Source organism: Chiloscyllium punctatum, chromosome 45 (genome assembly GCF_047496795.1).
Source record: "Chiloscyllium punctatum isolate Juve2018m chromosome 45, sChiPun1.3, whole genome shotgun sequence".
Classification (NCBI taxonomy): Eukaryota; Metazoa; Chordata; class Chondrichthyes; order Orectolobiformes; family Hemiscylliidae; genus Chiloscyllium; species Chiloscyllium punctatum.
In genome coordinates, this window is record NC_092783.1 from 55,306,533 (window position 1) to 55,329,714 (window position 23,182).

A 23,182-nucleotide genomic window follows, 5' to 3' on the forward strand; every position below is an offset into this window, starting at 1 on the left:
AGGCCATCTGACCCAACTATCCCATGTCAGCCTTTAAATTCTGTCTGTAAGTTAGCTCACTGAGCTGGAAGGCTTGTTTTCAGACATTTTGTCACCATGACTGGGTAATATCATCAGTGAAAGTGCCTGGTGAAGAGCTGGTGGTATGTCCTGCCTCTCTATTTATAGGTCTTGGTTTCTTAAGGTGGGTGATGTCATTACCAGTTTTTTTTTTGAAAAGGGAAGATAGATAGGATCCAAGTCGATGTGTTTATTGATGGAGTTCTGGTTAGAATGCCATGACTCTAAGAATTCTCATGCATGTCTCTGTTTCGCCTGTCCTAGATGTGTGTGATGTCCCAATCAAAATGGTGTCCTTCTTTGTACATATGGAAACTAGAGAGAGTGGTTCACATCTTTTGGTGACCAGTTGGTGTTTATGTATCCTGGTGGAAAATTTCCTGCTAGTTTGTCCGATGTAGTTTTTAAAAAAAAAGTTCTTGCATGGTATCTTGTAAATGATGTTAGTTTTGCTGGTGGTATAATGGATCCTTTAGGTTCATTAGTCACTGTTTAAGTGTGTTGGTAGGTTTGTGGGCTACCATGATGCAAAGTGGTCTGAGGTGTCTGGAAGTCATTTCTGATATGTCTTTGATGTAAGGTAATGTGGCTACAGTTTTTGGTTGTGTTGTGTCTGCTTGTTTGGGTTTGTTTCTGAGGAATCAGTGGATTGTGTTTATTGGGTACCCGGTTTTCTTGAAAATGTTGTATAAATATTTTTCTTCTGCTTTTTGTAGTTCTTGGGTGCTGCAGTGTGATGTAGCTCATTGAAATAATGTCTTAATGCAACTCTGTTTGTGGGTATTGGGGTGATTGCAAAATCTGTGCAAAATAAATTCATGAACAATCACTGTTCCCAAGGTTCCTCAGCAAGTATGGGTGCAGTCAGTAACAAAAAAAGATAAGGAATCTTTATTCCTTTGAATGAGAATTTGAAAAAATTCAGATTCCAACTTAGTTGGAATAAGGCATGAAGGGATATCTAATGAAGCACTGAAATCAAGAATGGAATCTTCAGAACAATTTCAGATATTTACTGACCTGTGCATTTATAAAATTTTCTATGCCCATCCAAAGTTTGGATGATATGAATAGATCACAAACAAAGTAAGGGGAGGAACTGAAAACATCTGTACTACAGAGAGGAATCGGACACCAATATGAAGGAAGGGGAGAAGAAGGGATAACAATTCTCAGGAAAGGGAATAGTATTAAACATAAGGGTGACACAGTGGCTCAGTGGTTAGCACTGCTGCCTCACAGCACTAGGGTCCCAGGTGACGATGCAAACTCCACACAGACATTCTCCTAGTGTCTGCTTGGGTTTCCTCCCACAGTCTAAAGATGTGCAGACCAGGTGAATTGGCTATGCTAAATTACCCCATAGTGTTAGGTGCATTAGTCAGAGGGAAATGGGTCTGGGTGGGTTACTCTTCAGAGGGTCGGTGAGGACTGGTTGGGCCGAAGGGCCTGTTTCCACACCGTAGGGAATCTAATATCTAAAATATCTATAACGATTTTTCTGAACAGTCAGGAAGTGAAACAAAGACGAAAAATAAAAAAGACCCAATTTCAGTGGTTGTCAAAGAGTTAAAGCTTGATCTCAACTGTTTAAACCTGACAATTCCTGCTTTTCTGGAAGGCATACATTAGGCTCTGTGCAGAAGTCCTTTCATGTCATTTTTAATAGATTCATTCATCCATAGAATGACTGAGTGGGTCTGTTCTCATTCAGATGAAGCAAATTTGAAAACAATTTTTTGTGTGGTTCTTCAGGCTGGGTCATGCCATGTCTGCAAGAAGGAAGTGACCAGCTTTTGACCAGGGCAGAGAATTTCTTCTAAACTTTGATCTTAGGATGTGAACACTTCACATATGGATAGCATTTATTGCCTATCCCAAATTGTCCTCAAGAAGGTGGTGGTGGTGAGCTATCTTATTGAACCATTGCAGTCCATGGGGTGTGTAGTTACATGCATAATGACTCCTATTGCTGTTTATACAACTGAGTAGATTGCTGTGCTATTTCAGTCAGCAATCGTGTTCAATATTATTGTGGGTCTGGAGTCACACATAGGTGAGGATGGCGAATTTCGCCCCTTCCAAGACATTAGTGAACCAGATGTTTTTTTTAACAGAAATCTGGTAATGTCACTCAATTATTATACAGACTAGAAATTTATTCCAGATTAATTAATTAAACTTATATGTCCCCATCTGTGGTGGTAGGATTTGAACTCATGCTTCAGAGATTAATGCAGGCTGTGGGACCAGAAATGTTACCTCAATGCTACAGTTGTTTATTGCTGTAAAGAAGGCAAGTGTCTTTATGGACATTCCTTTGTCCATGTGATCTCACAGACAGGTTTTGACCTTCTGAGACAAGGGGAGCTGCGAGCAATTTTGTTTTGTGTCCCTAGATCTTATATTGCTGTAGAAAGGTTGAGTGTCAGAAAATGTTTAATGATCAATAGCTAGATTGACTAACTAGCTTTTCTCTGCCTAATAGCTGCCTACTTCAGCCTTTACAGTTCCTCAGAGAAATCACCAAACTGATGCAACACAAGGAAAAGCCATGTGGCTCACTGTATTCATGCTGGCCCTAGGAACTACTCAGTTAGCCCTCCACCCTTTCATCCATATCCAGTTGATATTGTCCCTTTTTTCAGGGCAGAGGCATTTTTACCTTTTTTCAGGTTTGTATTGGAATCCTTTAGAAAGTTGCTGCAGAATCTTGCCTCTACTACCTTTTAAACAGTGCGTTCCAGAACATTGCAACTTGCTGAACGAAATCGCATTCTTCTGTTGACAATCTTAAATCTGTGCCCTCTGTTATTGACTCTCTTGCTAACGAAATTGATTCCCTTTATTTACCCCATCAAAAACCCCTCAGTTCCTGTTTTGCACAAATTTACCCATAGCACAATGCATCTATTCACTGTAAATCATACCAGACTTACCAATAACAACAATTTGCATGTAGAAGACTCATTTAAAGTACTAAAATGTCCTAAAGCACATTACAGCAACATTAGCAAACAAAACCTAAAATTTAAAGACACTGGTGATCAAAAGCTTGGTCTAAAAGTTGAGTTTGAAGGAACGTCTTAAAGGATGAGTATGAGAAGGGGATGGGAGGGGGGGCAGGGGAGTTGGGAAGAATAGGGCAGCTAAGGCACACCCAGGGGTAATAGAGTGACAGGCTGCACTATGCTCAACACACTGCATCTACTAACTTTATTGCAATTCATCAAACCAATACCTGTGCAAATTAGGTTGCAATATACCAAATAACTAATTGAGAGAGAATGCCATTGAGGAATTAATGTCATTTAGGATTGCTTTCTTTAAGAAAAGAAAAACTGAATAAATATTTGCATGATAAGCCTGGTTTATTTAGGACGTGTATACTTAACAACTAATACAGCTCTGTGCAAAAAGGAATTTAAACATACAACTGTAGATCAGACAAGAAATACCACAGATGACACTTTGGGTATAGTGGACAATGCATCTATGGGTTATGGAGCCTGTAACTATGGTATCATGATTAACGAAGCCTGTGATTATGGAGACTCCAATAAATGAAGCAGCCTGCAATTTGAGTCAAGTTGGATGATGTGGGCAATGTACCTTTAATTAATTAGAAATTATACCCAGATGTTTAGAATTGAAGTGCGGAATGTATTGTGTTTATTTTCCAATGCATGCCCCATTTATGGATGGAGTGTGAATTTGGTTGACATGGAACAGAGGCAGCGAGTTAAAGGAGGCAGGGCGGTGGAAAAGGAAGGTGGGTGGGGCATGAAATTGACTTGGTCTATACTCGAGTACTTCAGTCAGCTACGGTGATAGTCATTGTTACGATATTCCACTAACAAAGAGCTTGGGTATAAATACAACGTTGTACATCACTGGAACATCAGACCATATAAAACTTAGGACGATGGTCAGATCATTCAATCCTTCGAATGTGCTCCGTCATTTAATAAGATTACTGACGATTTTGTTGTGGTCTCAACCCCACTTTCATAATTGCACTCATAATCCTTGACTCTTTTATCAATCAAAGATGCAGTTAACTCTGTCTTGTATAAATTCAATGACATGACCTTCATTACATAGAACATAGAAAAGTACAGCACAGAACAGGCCCTTTGGCCTATGATGCTGTGCCAAGAGGTAATCCTAATGTAAAACAAAATAATAACCTACGCACCCCTCAACACACTGCTATCCATGTGTACGTCCAGAAGTCTCTTAAATGTCCCTAGTGACTCTGCTTCCACCACCACCGTTGGCAACACATTCTATGCATTCACAACTCTCTGCGTAATGAACCTTCCTCTGACGTCCCCTCTATACCTTTGTCCTAATACCTTAAAACTATGACCCCTCGTACCAGTCAATCCTGCCCTGGGAAAAGTCTCTGGCTATTGATTCTATCCATTCCTCTCATTATCTTGTTTACCTCGATCAGGTCACCTCTCTTCCTCCTTCTCTCCAGAGAAGAAAGTCCAAGCTTAGTCAACCTTTCTTCATAAGACAAGCTCTCCAGTCCAGGCAGCATCCTGGTAAACCTTCTTTGCACCCTCTCCAAAGCCTCGTATCTTTTCTATAATAGGGCGAGCAGAACTGGACACAATATTCCAAGAGTGGTCTCACCACGGACTTGTAGGGTCTGAAACTCGATCCCCCTGTTAATGAAAGCCAAAACATCATATTTTTTCTAAACAACCCTATCCACTTGGGTGGCAACTTTGAGGGATCTATGTACTTGCAAACCAAGATCCCTCTGTTCCTCCACACTGCCAAGAATCCGGTCTTTAATCCTATATTCAGCATTCAAGTTCATTGAGGAAGATAATTACTTTGAGGAAGATAATTTCACAGATGAACAGCCCTCAGACAAGAAAAAACATTTCCATCTTAAACTGTATCTCATATTTCTGATCTCCCCACAAGAAAAGTCATCTTCCAATATCCATCCTTTCAAGTCTCCTCAGAATTTTGTATGTGTTTCAGTAATAAATAACAGTAGGTACAGGTTCAGCCTATCCAACGTCTCCTTATTGACTAAGCACTTCACCCCATGGATGAGTGGAATCATCTACTAGCTGTTTGCAATGAACCAATCTAATCCAGGACCAGATAATGATACAGACATTGAAATGGTTATGAGCAAGGAAATGAAGGTGTAGTGATAATGCCATTGAACTCATAAGCTAAGCTAATGCTCTGGAAACACCAACTCAAATCCCACAATGGCAGCTGGCAGAATTTTTCTTTTCTTAAAAGAAAGGAGCTGTAAAGGTGCAGTGGTATTGTCCCTACCTCTGGCCAAGAGGTCTGGGTTCAAGTCTCACCTGTACTGGAAGTGTAGTATAACATGTCCAAAGAAGTTGATTAAAAGATAATTAAAAGCGTTTTAAGGACAGCTTACACAGGCATGTTTAATTTCTCCCAAAATATAGAGGTTAATATTGATCTAATAGAGAATGTTAAGATGACTAAAAGGATTGATAGAATAAAATGAGAAGAACAAATGGGCATGATGTTAAAATGAGAGCTGGGCAATTCAGCAATAATACCAGGAAGCACTTCTTCACAAAGGGTTTTGGAAATTTAGAACTGGCTCTCCCAAAACTTGTTGATGTTGGTATTTATGTGCAACCACCAAAACTGAGCATGAAAGATCGTTTTTGAGGAAGGGTGACTCAATCCAAAATGTTAACTCTGATTTCTCTCCACAGATGTTGCCAGACCTGCTGAGCTTTTCCAGCAATCTCTATTTTTGTTTCTGATTTACAGCATTCACAATTTTTTGATTAGATTAGATTACTTACAGTGTGGAAACAGGCCCTTCGGCCCAACAAGTGCACACCGCCCTGCCGAAGCGCAACCCACCCATACCCCTACATTTACCCCTTACCTAACACTATGGGCAATTTAGCGTGGCCAATTTACCTGACCTGCACATCTTTGGACTATGGGAGGAAACCGGAGCACCCGGAGGAAACCCACGCCGACACGGGGAGAATGTGCAAACTCCACACAGTCAGTCAATCGCTTGAGTCGGGAATTGAACCCGGGTCTCTGGTGCTGTGAGGCAGCAGTGCTAACCACTGTGCCACCATGCCACCCATTCTTTTGATTTTTCATGAAAGATTGTTACTGATAACAATAAGTTTGAGGGTTACTGATACACTCATCAGCCACAATCTTACTGAAATAGCAGAAGAGATTCAAGGGGCTGACTGGATCAAATCACCTTCCTTTTTCCACAGTAGAAACCATTAAGAATAAAGGACTGAGCGGGAGAAGGAACAAAGCGAACCAGCCAGGATTCTGACTCCTAATCAGTAACCAGTATTCTCTATTGTGTAGGAGACACTTATTAAAATACACAGAGCTTGGCTGATAAAATGACTGAAAATGATTTGATGTTGGACACTGCACACAAGAAATGGTTAAAAGGTGGGCTTTCCGCGTGCCCATGACACATACACAGACAAAACAAGAACTGCACTACCTCTTTACGGGATGCCTTCCGTTGTAAGCAAGTGACGGAGTGAGCAAAATAAGATATCCCGAGGAAAAAGGTCATTTTCCTGTCATTTCCTTTACTGCTCACAGCTGTGATTGTTTTCTATCCAAAAACCTTTTAGTGAGTGGGGAGGGAAAGATGGTGTAGCTGTGGCTGGCGTATCAAAAAAAAATAGTGTGGTGGACTTTAAATATCTCATGGGGCTATTTGATGAAAAACAAGAGAGTTTTTCCACTGCTCCATCAATACTCAACTCTCAAACCAAAACAACCATTACAGATTATTTAGTCATTTATCTCACTTGCTGCTCACAAACTGGTTGCTCTGTGCCTACAAAATAATAGTGACTACATTTAAAAAGGAATTTATTGACAGTGAAACACTTTGGGATCCTCTCAGAACTTGAAAGATGTTATACAATAGCAAGATGGCGGTCTTTCAAATTGTTAGTTCCAAGTTTTAATCCTTCAAATGCCCTTCATTTGAGCTATATTGATGAGAGTAGTAGCTATGATCCGCTTAACTATGCTAGTTTCAGACTCAGTGGAGTTTAACATGAGTTGTTCTACTCATCAATTTTCTCCTCTTGTCCCTTCTCGTGAAGATGGTGACCCCATTTTGGGGCATGTATCCTGTTCTTGTGCCTCATCTATGTAGCTATAATTCATTTTAAGCTGTCTGCTGTTCAATATTGCTGCCTTGCACATTCACATTCTCACCCAAAGCAATGCAGAAACCGACGAACACACAAACAAGATTTTGCTGTTTAATCCAGATGTATAACCTTGAGCTTTCAGTTGCTTGTTGTGTTAATTCTTATCCTACTCCCAAGACAACTTGTTCTCAGTCTTCTCCACTGTGCTACAGCAGCCTAAGACAAACTGTGAGAATAGTATAGATTGGGCCCTTTATATCCTCTACCTTCAACATGGAGTTCTAGTTTATATTGCTAGCACTGCTTCCACATTCTCAGATTGACTGTGATAATGGTTCTACTGTAAACACTTATACCATTGCTAACCCTCATCTTTTGTTTCATTATTTTCCCCCTCTGCCTTGCACAACAATCCTTTTCGCTTTTTTTTTAAAAATGTATGTGCCCTCCACATTATCCCAGAATTCTCCCTTTAATCTTTCTACTAGTCCTCTTCAAACCCAACCTCTGCCCCTAGCTCTGAAATTGTTCAAAAATCCATGTTAAATCTCTCATGTTTTCCAACTCTGATGAAAGATTATCTGCCTGAAATTTTGTTTCATTTGCTCCACAGCTGTTGCCTGACCTGCTGAATGATCCCAAAAGTTTGAGCTAAAATGAGGGAGTCATGGTGAAATAAAACACTTTTGTGCATTAGCCGGTTTCAGATCACCCAAAAAAAAACAAAGGATGAACCTGATTTGAACCAAACTAAATTGCTAGATTCCTCTCTCACAACAGCATGACAATGACTGAAAGCAAGTGGAAGTGTTAGAAGAGGATTATAGTTATTAACTGGAAACATTTTGAAACCAAGAGATGTATAATTGGGAACGTCCTAACATTTGAAATGAGTTGGATCTTATACTCTTGGAAGTTCCAAGTACGACTTTGGCGTGGCCAACCACCAACATCTGCTCTTCCATTTCCTCACACTATACCAATAGTCATCAGTATTATCATAACAAAGCTCTTACCAGAAGAGAGACTTCTTCTGCATCACTTCCTTTAGTCGCTTCCGTGATGTATCATCCAGACTACTAAAGTCATACTTGGGACTGAATTCCGCTGGGGGAGGAGTTATAAACTTGACATCAAATGCAGAAGAAGGAAAGTCAATCTGAAGATAAAGAGAGGAAATGTCATACCCCTTTAGAAGATTGCAAAACATTTCTTTTCCTTATATTAAACAAGTGGTGAAGCAATGAATCTACCTCATTAGTTCAGTTCAACTCAGAGTCAAATTCCTGTGAAATATAGAAATTTATGAGCTGGAAACAACCAAATAAATATCTCCATTCTTATACAGCACCCTCGATAGGAATGGAACCTTAATATAAAACCATCTGTTCAGAGGCCTTACGTGAGGTGGATAATGGTCCAACATGATTTGACATACAGCTGGCTGCAAAACAAGGCTTCAATTATCACGCTCCTCACCATACTGACTGCTGTATTTGCCTGCACAATAATAATGACTGCACTTTAAAAGTCACTCATTAGCTGCAAGGTGTGTTGGGATGCCTTGAAAAATAACAAAATGCTTCTTAAATACAAGCTTGTAAAAATATTACTCAGTATCCATTATTCCAAGATTTTGAACAGAAAATACAAAAAATTACTTATCATGAAACACCTTACTAAATTTTTTGTAAATATCTAGAATGCAAAATGATCAAGGATTTTGATCACACTTCTCCCAATCCATTCTTTCAACATTAGCAGGTGGGGCAGTAACTAGAGGGCATGGATTTGAGATAATTAGTTATAGAACCAGATGGGATATGAGGAAATAATTCATTATGTAGCAAGCAGTTAAGATCTAAAATGCACAGCCTGAAAGAGTAGCAAAGTGCATTTAATAGTAACTTTGTAAAGGGAATTAAATGTGTATTTGAAAAGAAATAAAATTGAAGAAAAGGTACAGGGATATGGGACTAAGTAGAAGACTCCTTAACACATACAATGAGCCAAATGTCCAGCATGCACTCCACCCCCCAATCTTTTTACATGCAAGATACTACACTTAATCACCATTACTTAATTTGAATAATTATTTTGAAATTGGAAAGGGTCATCAAATCTCTGATGCTCACTGGATCATAATTACAGGGAATAAATCAGTGTCAGTGTGCAATAGCCAAAAGTGTTCTCAAACTCTTGTCGATCAATACTGGCATTTCCTCCAGGCCAATCAATTTGATGATTTCCAGGCTTGCACATCTGGACTTGAATATTTCCAATATTTTCTCATTCAATTTCCATTTTGGCCAAAATTATATTACCCCAAATTTCCTTAAAGGACTTAATATAAAACACAACACTGGCCTCGGATTTGTTAGTTGGGATAATGCATGGAATACTCGTTTTCCTTCAGCAGATGTCAATCATTTCATAACTTAGGCTGGAATTTTTTTTTTGTTTTCACTTCAAATCTGAAAATGGGAAAATTTTGCGGAGACAAACCTGCTGCCTACCTTTTCAGAAAACGCAGCAGATTGTACGTTGAATCAACATCCAACTGACTGCCAGCAGGCTCTCTGCCAGAATTATGAAACGAGAGCAGGAATTCTCGATTGACACCAGAGACTAAGATTCCTAGAACTTAGCAGCACCAGATCAGAGGCCTTACCTGCAGCCAGAACACGATCCATGGACCACATGATAGAGGATCAGAAATTTAAAAAGAATGTAGGAATGGCTTGTAGGAATAAGACAAGCTTGTAGGGATGGCCTCTGGAGGTCTGGAGTCATGGAGAGGGAAGGAGAGGGGGAAAGAGGTCAGAAGGTAGGGTAGGTAGTGACTCTTGGAGGCAACTCCATTTAGGTAGAGTCCTTCAGTTTTGCACAAGTTAGTGTGTACTGTACTGGGATACCTAGGCACACATATCCTAAAGACAATCCTGCTGTATATCTTTGCGATGGCATTTCAAGAGTGTGCAAATCACCACGCATGTAAGATTAATTTTAATAACAAGTTGTATTTATACATCACCTTTAACATAAAAAAAACCAAGGTGTTTCCATTAGAGTTTTAAAAAGCAAAATTTAATACCAAACCATAAGGAGCAGATGTCTAAAATCTTGGCTGAAGTAGTAGGTTTTAAGGAAGAAAATATATTGGATGGGTGGCGAAGTTATAAAGTTTAAGGAGGAAACATAAAGCTAAGGATTTAGGCAGCTGAAGATAAATCATGAAAATTCCCAATTCATGGTTGTAAGAGTAAACACAGCTATCGTAAAGGAGGTTAATTGCTAGATGCAAGAAAACTATTACTGATCTCCAGTGCTAGGAACTCTACTGGTTTAAATTGTTCTCTGTGCTGTTTGCCAGAATACCACACAACAGGTCTCTGTAATTTGCCCAAGATTATGTATCAGGTTCCTGATTGTAATCTAACGAATAAAGCATGTGTGTCTGTAGACTGAGGTTGAAAACAGGGTTTGGCTCAGCCATGGTTATCTCCCAAAGCCTGCCAATGCTCACTGCTCATGCACATGCACATTTAGGTGGAATGGCTTCCAGAGTGAATCCTGAAAGTACAGTATCATATCTCCCATGGGGCTACATACAGTACAATCTCACTTGTTAATTTGAGGGAGAGAGAGAGAGAGAGAAAAGAGAAGAGAAGAGGAGAGAGAGAAGGGCAGAAATTGAACAATAAAACGATGAACCCGCTGAGCTATATATCCTAACAATTAGTGATCACTAACTAAATATATCACAGCATACTGGAAAAATTATTTAGATAATTTCACTGTGGATTAGATTCCCTACAGTGTGGAAATAGGCAATTCGGTCCACCAAATCCACACCAACCCTCCGAAGAGTAATCCACCCAGACTCATTTCCCTAAAGTTACCCTGACTAATGCACCTAACACTACAGGCAATTCACTACAGCCAATTCACCTGACCTACACATCTTTTGCAATGTGGGAGGAAACCCATGCAGACACGGGGAGAATGTGCAAACTCCACACAGACAGCTGCCAGAGGCTGGAATTGAACCAGGGTCCCAGGGTGCAGTGAGGAAGCAGTGCTAGCCACTGAGTCACCGTGCCACCATAATTTTAATGGCTTGGGCATGTCCAAACAAAACTGTATTTTTCATTATTTCTTCAACGTGCATGAAATGCATACACTAAACAGAAATATGTGGAAAGTGGGATTAGCTTTGCATGCGGGTCTTTGTCACATTCCAGGCCATCTGCAGGAAATGTACTGCATAGAACAGGCAAAGCTCCATCACTGCACACTCTGAACCTCACTTGCAGGAATTTCAATCATTGTCTCTTTATAGATTCCAGACTGAGTCTTCTTGGGTGTTGGGCAGCTGCACTGCTCTCTTCAAGTCCGCTAGACTGCTACTGCTCAGGTTCCCTTTTGTCATTTTCTTATCCTTAACGCAGAGTAATTGCCCCTCACTCCCAGTAATATCATAAACTCTTTATTTACACTGCTTTATTGAATACAGCTCTCTGGGACAGCTTCTTCAGTCTGTGCCTCTTCAACTGTTCATCACATGTTTCATTCCACTCTGCTAATGTCAGAGGACCAGCATTTATATCATTATCATTAACATATTCATATCCCACAGGGTGGATCTCTTTCTGCATTTTGCTCACAGTGAGAACTCTTTCAGTACAGCTGCTTCAGGTTATTACACTACAGGTTCTTGAGTTGCCAACCAAGTTCCTTTTGTTCCAGCCCTTAATTTGATCAAGTTTAGCACTAGGCATTCAATCTCATAATTAAACATACATAAAAATAACATGGACAGAGGAGATGCAGCACTGCTTGAAAGAATTCTTTTAAAAAAAAAATCAGATCATTTAATCACACCATTTGCAGCAGCTCAGCCTGACAGATTAGAGAGAGCAAATAAGTGAAGGGACTTCAGTTCCAGTGCAATCAGAGTCAGAATGCAGTGTGTCACAAGAACTGATGGGAATTGCCAAAGAAATAAAGGTCTTTCTTAAAATAAAGTTATCACCCTTCTATTTGACCTCCCTCATGTTAGCTCTGTCCACTCCCTTCACACTGCATTGAATTGCCAGGCTGGATTATATGTATGTGCTTTATATGCTGCAGTGGGATGTAAACCCATAATTTGCTGACTGAGAGACAGCATTGCAAAGCCTGAGCTGTCACTGTACTATTGCAAAGATAATAAGGAAGAAGCCAACCCGCTACACTCTTTCACAAGCAAAGCCAAACCAACCACTTGGCTGGGAAATTCTGGCACTGCAGAGTGTGCCATTGCTGTTTTTAAAAAAGGTGGAAAGTGTACATTTTTAGAAAAAAATTAAATGTTCACATCAGCATATTTAAGGCTGCAAGGAACTGTAGATTGATTTGGAATTATCTTACTGCTTTTAAACAAAAACACAAAAAAGTAAATGAAGAGTTAAAAGGAAAGGTCCCCTGAAGGGAGGAATTGTTGCTGACCCTATTCACTGACTGACTGCCACATCAACACACAAGGCAGGGAAAGCCAGTAGAAGCAACACAGAACTCTTACTGCAAGCAGACTATTTTATCAGACCCATATGGAAATGTTACACAGTACTTTCAGATTTCAAATATTTTCTCAACAAATCCAACCAAAACTTGCGTTATTCTTTGAAGCTTAGCGAGAGCTTGAAAAGATTCAGCTGGCACCCTCACACCTCACTACTGCTTTCTACTTTTATTCCCCTTCACAGGTTGGCACACATTATACCTTGGAGTAATGTATATGCGTGGGGTCTGGTCAGAACCTAGTTAAATGTTGCTTTAAAATCGGCAGATGAAAACTGAGTGCTTAGAGGAGCCGCTCACCCTCTGACTTCACATATCTCCATCATATCTGAACCCACATGCTCAATTACGAGAAGGAAATTAAAGAACTGACTTCAAGATGTCACAAAGCATTTTACAAGCAATGAGGCACTTTTGGAATATAGTCACTGTGGTTATGCTGGAAACACAGTAGCCAATTTCCACAGCAAGCTCCGACAAACTGTAATGGGATAATGACCAGATCATCTGTTCCAGTGATGTTGACTTAGAAGTGAAATAGCATTATTCCAAAAACTGCTCTGTGCTGGACTTTTTTTTAAAACATCTGCAAAAGTTGTGGATTCAAATGCCACTTCAGGATTCGAGCAAGATTATCAAAGCCTGATACTTCAGCATACCACTGAGTTGACAAGATGTTAATCCAAAGACCATCTTCGCTCTCCTGAACTTACTTTAAGACGAAAGCCTGTCTACTATCCTGGTCAATATTTCTATCTCAAAAGAAAAGTTTAAAACATCACAAGCTTGACCATTATGAAATTAAAATATAGTGACTATAATTCTAAAAGTGACTACATTTCCAAAGCATCTCATCACCTGTACAGCACTTTGGCACAAGCAAGTGGTCACAAAAGGCACTATATAAATGCACAGCTGTCTCAATATTTGATAACAATGGAGAATAAACAACAAGAATAGATGAAAAGCTGCATAAACCATTAACACCTGCATTAAAACAGCACAGGCAGTGCTTTATTCTGATTGTGATCTAATGATAATTAATAGTTCAAAGTTTGTGAGAAGATTTGTAGCTCGGGTGCTCGTTGTTGTGGTTCTGTTCGCCGAGCTGGGAAGTTGTGTTGCAGACGTTTCGTCCCCTGTCTGGGTGACATCCTCAGTGCTTGGGAGCCTCCTGTGAAGCGCTTCTGTGATGTTTCCTCCGGCATTTATAGTGGTTTGAATCTGCCGCTTCCGGTTGTCAGTTCCAGCTGTCCGTTGCAGTGGTCGGTATATTGGGTCCAGGTCGATGTGCTTATTGATCAAATCTGTGGATAAGTGCCATGCCTCTAGAAATTCCCTGGCTGTTCTCTAGGGAATTCCTCGAGGCATGGCACTCATCCACAGATTCGATCAATAAGCACATCGACCTGGACCCAATATACCGACCACTGCAACGGACAGCTGGAATTGACAACCGGAAGCGGCAGAGACAAACCACTATAAATGTCGGAGGAAATATCACAGAAGGGCTTCACAGGAGGTTCCCAAGCACTGAGGATGTCACCTAGACAGGGGACGAGACATCTGCAACACAAATTCCCAGCTCGGCGAACATAACCACGGTAATTAATAGTGCTTGCTCAGAGTCAGACGAGAGAGAGAGAATTCAATTTCCACTCCGGATTCATGAGCACACAATCCTGGCTGATACTTGCTGCACTGTGCTGTTGAAGGTGCACCCTTTTGGGTGAGATACTAAACCAAAGTCATTTCTGTCCTCTCAGGTGAAAATAGGAGTTAGGCGAAAGTGAGGACTACAGATGCTGGAGATTAGAGTCGAGAGTGCAGTGCTGGAAAAGCACAGCCAGTCAGGCAGCATCCGAGGAGCAGGAGAATCGATGTTTCAGGCAAAAGCCCTTCATCAGGAATGAGGCTGAGCGCCGAGGGGGTGGTGAGATAAATGGGAGTGGGGGTGAGGCTGGGGGGAATGTAGCTGACAGTGCGATAAGTAGATGGAGGTGGGGGTAATGGTGATCGGTCAGAGCGGAGGGTAGAGCGGATAGGTGGGATGGAAGATGGGCAGGTAGGACAAGTCATGATGAGGGCGGTGCAGAGTTGGAAAGTTGGAACTGGGATAAAGCGGGGGGAGGGGAAATTAGAAAACTGGTGAAATCCACTATGGTGACGGCATTTATCTCACCACCTCTTTGGCTCACAGCTTCATTACTGATGAAGGGCTTTTGCCCGAAACGTTGATCCTCTTGCTGCTCAGATGCTGCCTGACCTGCTGTGCTTTTCCAGCACTATACTCTTGACTGAAAATAAGAGTTCCATGGCATTTATCCAAGATGATTCTGGTAAATCTCCATTTATCAATGCTGCTGAATCATATTATCTCACTGCACTTTATATATTGACTAATGTATTTTGCTACATCCCCAAAGCTGCAAAATATATTGCACTGTCCCAACATCATGAAAAGTTTTTCCTTGTTAATGAAGGAGTTAAATGCACAAACAGGCAAACTTCAGTCAAACTAATAATGGGCAGCACGGTGGCACAGTGGTTAGCACTGCTGCCTCACAGCGCCAGAGATCCAGGTTCAATTCCCGCCTCAGGTGACTAACTGTGTGGAGTTTGCACGTTCTCCCACAATCACAAAGATGTGCAGGTCAGGTGAATTGGCCATGCTAAATTGCCCGTAGTGTTAGGTAAGGGGTAAATGTAGGGGTATGGGTGGGTTGCGCTTCGGTGGGTCGGCGTGGACTTGTTGGGCCGAAGGGCCTGTTTCCACACTGTAATGTAATGTAATCTAAATCAATAAAACTTGTCCTATATAAATATAATAAATATTTAAATCAATTTCTATAATTTTAGTAAATAACTACATTACTTTACTTCACAACACAATTTCAAATATTCAGGAACAGTAATCTTATCATTGTGTGCAGTCTAAGATCAAAAAGGCACAGAGATAAGGTAACAATGTGCAGCTGAATGAAGAACACAGCAAAGAAAGTCTATGGGCAGGGGTGGTGGAGAGAAGACTCTCCACTTCTGAAACCTAGATTTTGAGACCTTCAATGATCAAGATTTCAAGCAATCTGGATTATTCTGGAGGAGACAGCAGTGAAGAGATATAGGTTATCTGATCGTAACACAGCACTCAAGAATATCAGGACACACCATACAGTGGAGGTACGATGAAGGTATTCAAAATCATGAGTTGTATGGACAGAGCAGAGAGGAGGAATCTGTTCAAGAACCAGAGGGCACAGTTTTTAAGGTAATTGGCAAAAGAAGCAACAGCAGCACAAGGAAAAATGTGTTCATGCAGCAAGAATCTGCAATGATCACGATGGAGGCAGTTTCAGTTGGAGGTATTCAAAAGGATATTGGGTCATTATCCAACAGGGGTAGGCCGACAGGGTAAAGGTGGGAAAATGGCATTAGGTGGATCGCTTTCACAGACAGCAAACATAAATAAGACTGGCTGAACAGCTTCCCCCTGTTGTAACTATTCTATATTTCCAAATCTAGGTTTTAGTTAACAGTTCCAAAGTTGCAACTGATTTCAAGATGTTAAAAAAAAAACCCTGTTGTTAAATGGCATCAACCTGCAATTGTTTTATGATACAGAGATTTTAGTTTGGGGCATTTAGATTACACTATAGTAACTAAAAAGGTTCCTATACTAATCTGAGCCACCTAGACTGCGAGAGAACTGACGTCAAAACTTCCCAGTCAAGAAGTTAAAAAAAAAGGAGGGAAGTTCATTCATGACATCTGCAGTCATGTCCAAACTATTTCCAGGAAATATCTAAGTGGGTCAGTTACCTACTTTCTTGCTCCAGCAATGCAACATGTGCTAGGGCAAACAATCCATTTATGGATATATTAAAATAATGCTTCTGTATAAATTTCTGGTCTACTCACCCATACCTTCTGCTACTATGTCTAACGTCATACTTTGATATGAACATTTTGATATGAACATTATAAAATTTCTCTGTCAACATTTCGAATGAGCAGTGCCTATGCAAACCTGTCACACTGCAATTACATCTCCTACCAGTAGTGGCATATTATTGCCTTTTCTGTATCTACCAGCTCTAAACCTGTATTGCAAGGTTTGACTCATCTGCTTCACTTAATCAAATTTGAACTACCTCAAAGAAACAAGGCTGGAAGGCAAGGCGAGGGGGGCGGGAATTGAATCCCAACTGCATACTCAGACTTCGGATTTTACTTTATCAGGAAATTACGTTTTATTTTAAATCTCAGGGTGCAAGGCATCAGGAAATCAATCAATCCTTTATTAAAATAAGAACAAGTTTGGACAACTAGTATGCGGTTAACACTTCTGCCCCTTACAAAAATCTGACGTTGTTCGAAACAGAAAACAGTTGTTTGGTAAAAAGCCAAAGATTTCAGTATCTTCAAGCACAGGCCAGAAAATTTCTAAGGCCTTGCTCCCACTAGAAATTCTCAGCGTTTTTATGACAAATCATCATATCGTACACTTCATTTTACTTCACAATTGAAATCTTTTCAACTAAATGTTATCATTTTTTTTTGGAGGGGGAGGGAGGGAAAGAGAATGTTGGAAGAATGCACTGATCATTGGCCTGTGCACTGACTGCATGTATGAAACAAAGCCTTTGTGTGGCATGCATCCTCTAGCTGTGCAACACCCTGTTAATTTTCCAAAGAATTACACCCATAAATAAAAAGTACTTTTTTTGGGTGCCAGAATTTTGCTGTAAAAGGTTTTATGAGCACAGTGGAATAACATTAGCTTGGGACAGCAATGTAACTCTAAACATGATGTTAATGGAAGCAATAATGCTCTCCCAGTAGAAATAAAATTATATGCAGCCAGGTGAAATTTTTCTGCACAGCTATCGGTTGCAGTATAACACAATCCCACAGAGCACTGCTTCCATTCCATCAGTTTAACTATCCTACTTCCAACGGCACAAAGTTCTGTTTAATGGGTGGTAGGTAATTTTTTTCCAAGAGAATAAAATGTCATGAATAGCAGAAATTTTGCTGACTCAGAAGACTGGGTCTTCAAGTTCCATTCCACTTAACCACACAACAAACACTATGAATTATCCTTCCTTTAATGCCTCTCCATTACTTTGCTGACTTTTGAACCTCAGACCATCTTCATTATAAAATTCATCTCTAACATTTTCATGGCTTAGCACACTATATTATCAAATGATTCTTTAAACATTGCACCCTGTTCACTACCTTCATTTGTAATAAAAATGCTCATCTTGATATCCATAAACTTCATAATTCTGTCAGAATGTACTATCATACTCCAAATCATGATACTCCATTATCCTCATGTTTAGACACCTCCATGCCCTTGTCTCTTATCTTTGAAGTGCACCCCAGTTCTACATCTCTTCTCTATTCATTCTGCTGACCTCTGCCTCGTCAGCATTAACCATTTGTTCCACAGCTGGTGGCCAGGCCTTCAGTGTCTTTTTTTTTAGATTACTTACAGTGTGGAAACAGGCCCTTCGGCCCAACAAGTCCACACCACCCCGCCGAAGCGCAACCCACCCATACCCCTACATCTACCCCTTACCTAACACTACAGGCAATTTAGCATGGCCAAATCACCTGACCTGCACATCTTTGGTCTTAAGATCCCACTCTTTGGAATTTTCTCCCTAAAATAGTTTACATTGTGTATACAGCACAAAAACATGCCTCGCAGTCCAACTATTCCGTGATAATGTTGGTATACTAAAATATTTGAATTGATTGAAGTTAAGGTGAAGCCGCCAAAGTCCATTGGTTTGCTCTTGCAGAGAGAGAGAAGAGAGAGAGAAGAGAGAAGAGAGAGAGAAGAGAGAGAGAAGAGAGAGAGAGCGAGCATGTGAGAGAGAGAGATATATGACCAGTGATGGTTTAACCTGAGCGCCACCATACTTCAGACGTGGGCAGTCAGGTTAACCTCAGCTGGAGCGGGAATGTATTCCTGTACTAAAATGAACTCATTGTCACACATGAGCAATAAATGCATATATTTGTAAAAACATAAAATGTTGAACAGGGAGGAATGTTAAGACACTTAGCAAGCATGGTCACTCAGTTCTTGACTGAGTTTGATGTGGTTTGTCCTACCTGTATGATAACACTGTCTGGCTGGATGAAATTGCAGGCAGTCAGTGTGGTGAGGATTGTTCGTTGGCAGGATGGCCATAGACCAAGCAGCTTTCTACCACATGACAACACACTGGGGAACAAAGCAAGAAAGCATAATTACTATTGTGAAAACCATGCAGTCTTCAGTTTAGCAATAAAAGTTTACTTCTCTATCAGATCTCGCACAACCCCAGGACACCTAATGAACTGGGGCGGCATGGTAGCTCAATGGCTAGCACTGCTGCCTCATAGCACCAGGCACCTGGGTTCCATTCCACACTTGGGCGACTGTCTGTGTGGAGCTTGCACATTCTCCCAGTGTCTACAGGTTTTCTCCGGGTTCTCTGGTTTCCTCCCACAGTCCAAAGATGTGCAGGTTAAGTGGATTGGCCATGCAAAATTACCCATAGTGTACAGGGATGTGCAGGCGAGGTGGATTAGCCATGGGAATTACAGGTTGCAGAGATTGGGTGGGAAGCTTTTCAGAGGGTTGTTGTGGACCTGATGGGCTGAATGGTCTGCTTCCACACTGTAAGGATTCTATGAAAGCCAATTAAATGCTCTTCTAAAAACAAAATATGGTCTGTTATAATGAGGCACCAGTCAAGGCTTAGTGGCTGTTCACTCTTTGTCCTGTCATATTTAAAGCACATTTCAGGTACTAGAGCACAAAATCTAGATTGACACGGTCACTGCAGCATCCAGAGAACGATCAGCTTTAATGGGAGGCTCATGTGCTCTCGTAGGCAAGCGTAAAAGGTCAAGGAATCATTTGGTGAGGACAGGCGAGTTCTTAGATTAGATTAGATTCCCAACAGTATGGAAACAGGCCCTTCGGCCCAACTCGTCCACACCAACCCTCTAAAGAGTTACCCACCCCCCTCTAATGCTCCTAACAACTATGGACAATTTAGCATGGCCAATCCACCTGACCAGCACATCTTTGGAGTACGCGGAAGAAACACACACAGACACGGGGAGAAAGTGCAAACTCCACACAGTCACCCAAGGCTGAATCAAACCTGGTGTCTTGGTGTCGAGGTCAATCATTCACCCCCAGCCCACTAGAACAAATTATCTCACCATTCTCACCTTGTTGGTGGTGGGATCTTGCAATGTGCAAACTGGCTGCTGAATTTTTAACAGTACAAGCTTCATAAGAAGTCACTGGCTGAAAAATCAGCTTGTTCTAAGGTTGTGTAGGTGCTCTATAAATGCAAGCTTGTATTTCTAGCAAAAACTAGATTTTTCTTTCCTCTATCCTATCATGGTCCTTCCTCCACTTCCATCATAATCTCTTCAAAATCACCATGCTCTAACAGGTGGGGGATGATAAGCTTTCTCTGGAGTTCGCACACCCTGCTCTTCAACTGCCTCATCTCAGGAGTTAGGGGAGGAGGAAACTAAAAGAAGTAAACACCTTCAAGTTATTCTTTGTGAACAGAATGAAATTTTGCAATTCAGGTGGCCAACATTCTTTTTTGAATATTAAAAATCTTTATTTCTGAACAATGCTTTTATATTCCCATACCTTATCTATACTGCATTTAAAAAAAATCAATTCTCTCTATTAAGGAGCTCAAGGGTGTAAAGAACTGTGTGGATGCTTAACAGACCAGAACACTGATGGCACATCAATAAAATGTGAAGAATTAATTAAATAGGAACCAGAACCAAAACCAAAACAAAGTCAGGATTTAATTTGAAGGAACTTAAACAACTGAGCCCCTGATTAAATGATGTAGGTTCAGCACAGCAAGCAGCATCATCAGTGTAGTTAATATAAACTGAGCTGCAAAAATAAAGGGAGTGCACTGAAAACAAACAGCCAGTCAGTCCACGTTTAAAAGAATGATTGGTCCTTCTTTCAAATCGAAGTCTGTCCTTTAAAATCAAAGTCAGTGAAGGTTGCCAATGGAAATATTGTCCCTTTTGTTCTTTCATATGTAGGGTAGTATCCTGCAAGAATCTGATTGTGTTTCATATTTTTAGCATTTCTTCTCAACTCTCAGTGCTACCCAATAGCCAGACCACATCAATATGCAGTAAAGGAACAAGCAAAGAACAGGCTGCTGTAACATGCCCTCAATCAAACCTATTTGTGGTCAGTTTATCTGTCGAGTCAGACAGTAAAGTTGCGATCACAGGTGTGTTGATTTCCAGAAAACTCAGCTGTTACTGGCTTGGAGATGACCTGATAACCCAGCTGTGTTCCTCCAACTACCCACCCAATAGAGGTCAAAAAGCTTAAAAATCAAGAACGTAGCTCACTCCATAACGACCAAAGAACGGAGAGTCTCAAGAGTACTGGCTTCATTCCAACAGAAGAGGGCACCTTTACACAAATCAAGTATGAGGACAGAGACAGAGTGTGGAGTAAACATTTTGAAGGTACGATTCAGTCCTAACAGGTAGGATTAAATTCGCCTTTTGCCCACTCTTGTATTCTATTACCAACAGCTGTTAGTTCAATGCATGAAAAAGGAAACAGCCCAAAGTTTCAAGCAAAAGAAGCACGTGTTTCAAAGAACAGATTGATACACAGTGATGGGACAAAGCAGTGACCTTTGCTCTACATTTAATCTTTAGTATCAATAAGTGTTCCTGTTGGGTGCAAAGCTGAAAAATATTTCACCTGCAGTTCCACCTCAACATTAAATGCTGGCATGCAAATAAATATGTTCTCAAAATATTGCATTGATTGCAATTCTGGACATCTCCAAGAGACAATAAGAATTCCTTTTATTTCTCTCAGAATCTCACAGCATGGCAACAGACCCTTTGGTCTAACTCGTCCATATCAACCATATTCCCAAACTAAACTAGCTCTACCTTCCTGCATTGGCCCACATCCCTCCAAACCTTTGCTCTTCATGTACTTATCCAAATGTCTTTTAAATGTTGGAACTGTACCTGCATCCACCACTTTCTCTGGAAGTTCATTCTACACACTAATCACTGTAAAAAGGTTGCCCCGGAGGTCTTTTTTAAAATCTTTCTTCCCTCACCTTAAATATATGCCTGCTAGTTTGGAACTTCCCCACCTTGGGGAGAAGACCTTTACTATTAATCTTATCTCATAATTTAAAAACCTCTATAAGGTTACCCCTCAACCTCCTATGCTCCAGTGAAAGAAATCCCAGCCTATCTTTATACCTCAAATCCTCCATTCCCAGCAACATCTTGGTAAATTCAGTCTGAACCCTCTCCAATTTAATAATATCCTTCCTAAAACAGAGCAACCAGAATAGTATACAATTCTCCAGAAGTAGCCTTACCAACATCCTGTACAACCTCAATATGACAACCCAACTCCTATACACAAAGGTCTGAGCAATGAAGGCAAGTGTGCTAAACACCTTCTTAACCACCCTGTCTGAATATGATGCAAATTTCAAAGAATTATGTACCCAAACCCCTAGGTCTCTTGGTTTTCCAACAATATCCAGGGCCCTAGCATTAACTGTACAAGCCCTGCCCTTGTTTTTTTTAACCAAAATGCAACACCTCAACTTATCCAAATTAAACTCCATGCGCCACTCAGCCCACTGACACAATTAATCAAGATTCTTTGTCATCTTTGATAACCACCTTCACTGTCCACTATACCATCAATTTTGACGTCATCAGCAAACCTACTAACCATGTTTCCTTTATTCTCATTCAAATCATTTATACAAAATGACAAACAAAAGTGGATTCAGTACCGATTCCTGTGGAACACCGCTGGTGAGACTCATAGTTCTATAGTTCCCAGACTTCTCTTAAATAAAGTCAATACATTAGCCCATCCTCTGGCACCTGACCAGTGGTTAAAGATGAAACAATATTTCTCCTAGGGATCCAGCAATCTCCTTGCTAACTTCTCAGAATGACCTGGGATATATTTGATCAGGTCCCGGAGATTTATCCATCTTTATGTTTTCTAAGGCATCCAGAACTTCCTCTTCTGTAGTGTGAACGGATTTCAAAGCACCAATATTTATTTCCCTGAGGTCCGTATCTTCTATTTCTTTCTCCACAGTAAAAACCAACATGAAGTATTCATTTGAAATTGCTCCCATCTCCAGAGGTTCAACACAAAGACAACCTTGCTGATCTTTAAGGGGCCTATTTTCTCTCTGGTTGCTCTTAATGTACCTGTTGAATCTCTCTGGATTATCCTTAGCTTTATCTATCAAGGCTACCCCATATTCCCTCTTTACCTTCCTAATTTCCCTCTTAAGAGT

The 23,182-nt window shown here is 40.6% G+C and overlaps 1 protein-coding gene across 1 annotated transcript in view; it reads right to left on the reverse strand.

Moving 5' to 3' along the window:
* pik3c2b (phosphatidylinositol-4-phosphate 3-kinase, catalytic subunit type 2 beta) overlaps window positions 1–23,182 on the reverse strand; it is a 169,679-nt gene that overhangs the window by 61,886 nt on the left and 84,611 nt on the right. The window contains exons 14-15 of the mRNA XM_072563818.1: window positions 18,933–19,044; window positions 8,258–8,400 (exon numbers count right to left, since the gene is read on the reverse strand). Coding sequence (XP_072419919.1) covers window positions 8,258–8,400; window positions 18,933–19,044 — 255 coding nt within the window. The remainder of the gene's footprint in view (window positions 1–8,257; window positions 8,401–18,932; window positions 19,045–23,182) is intronic.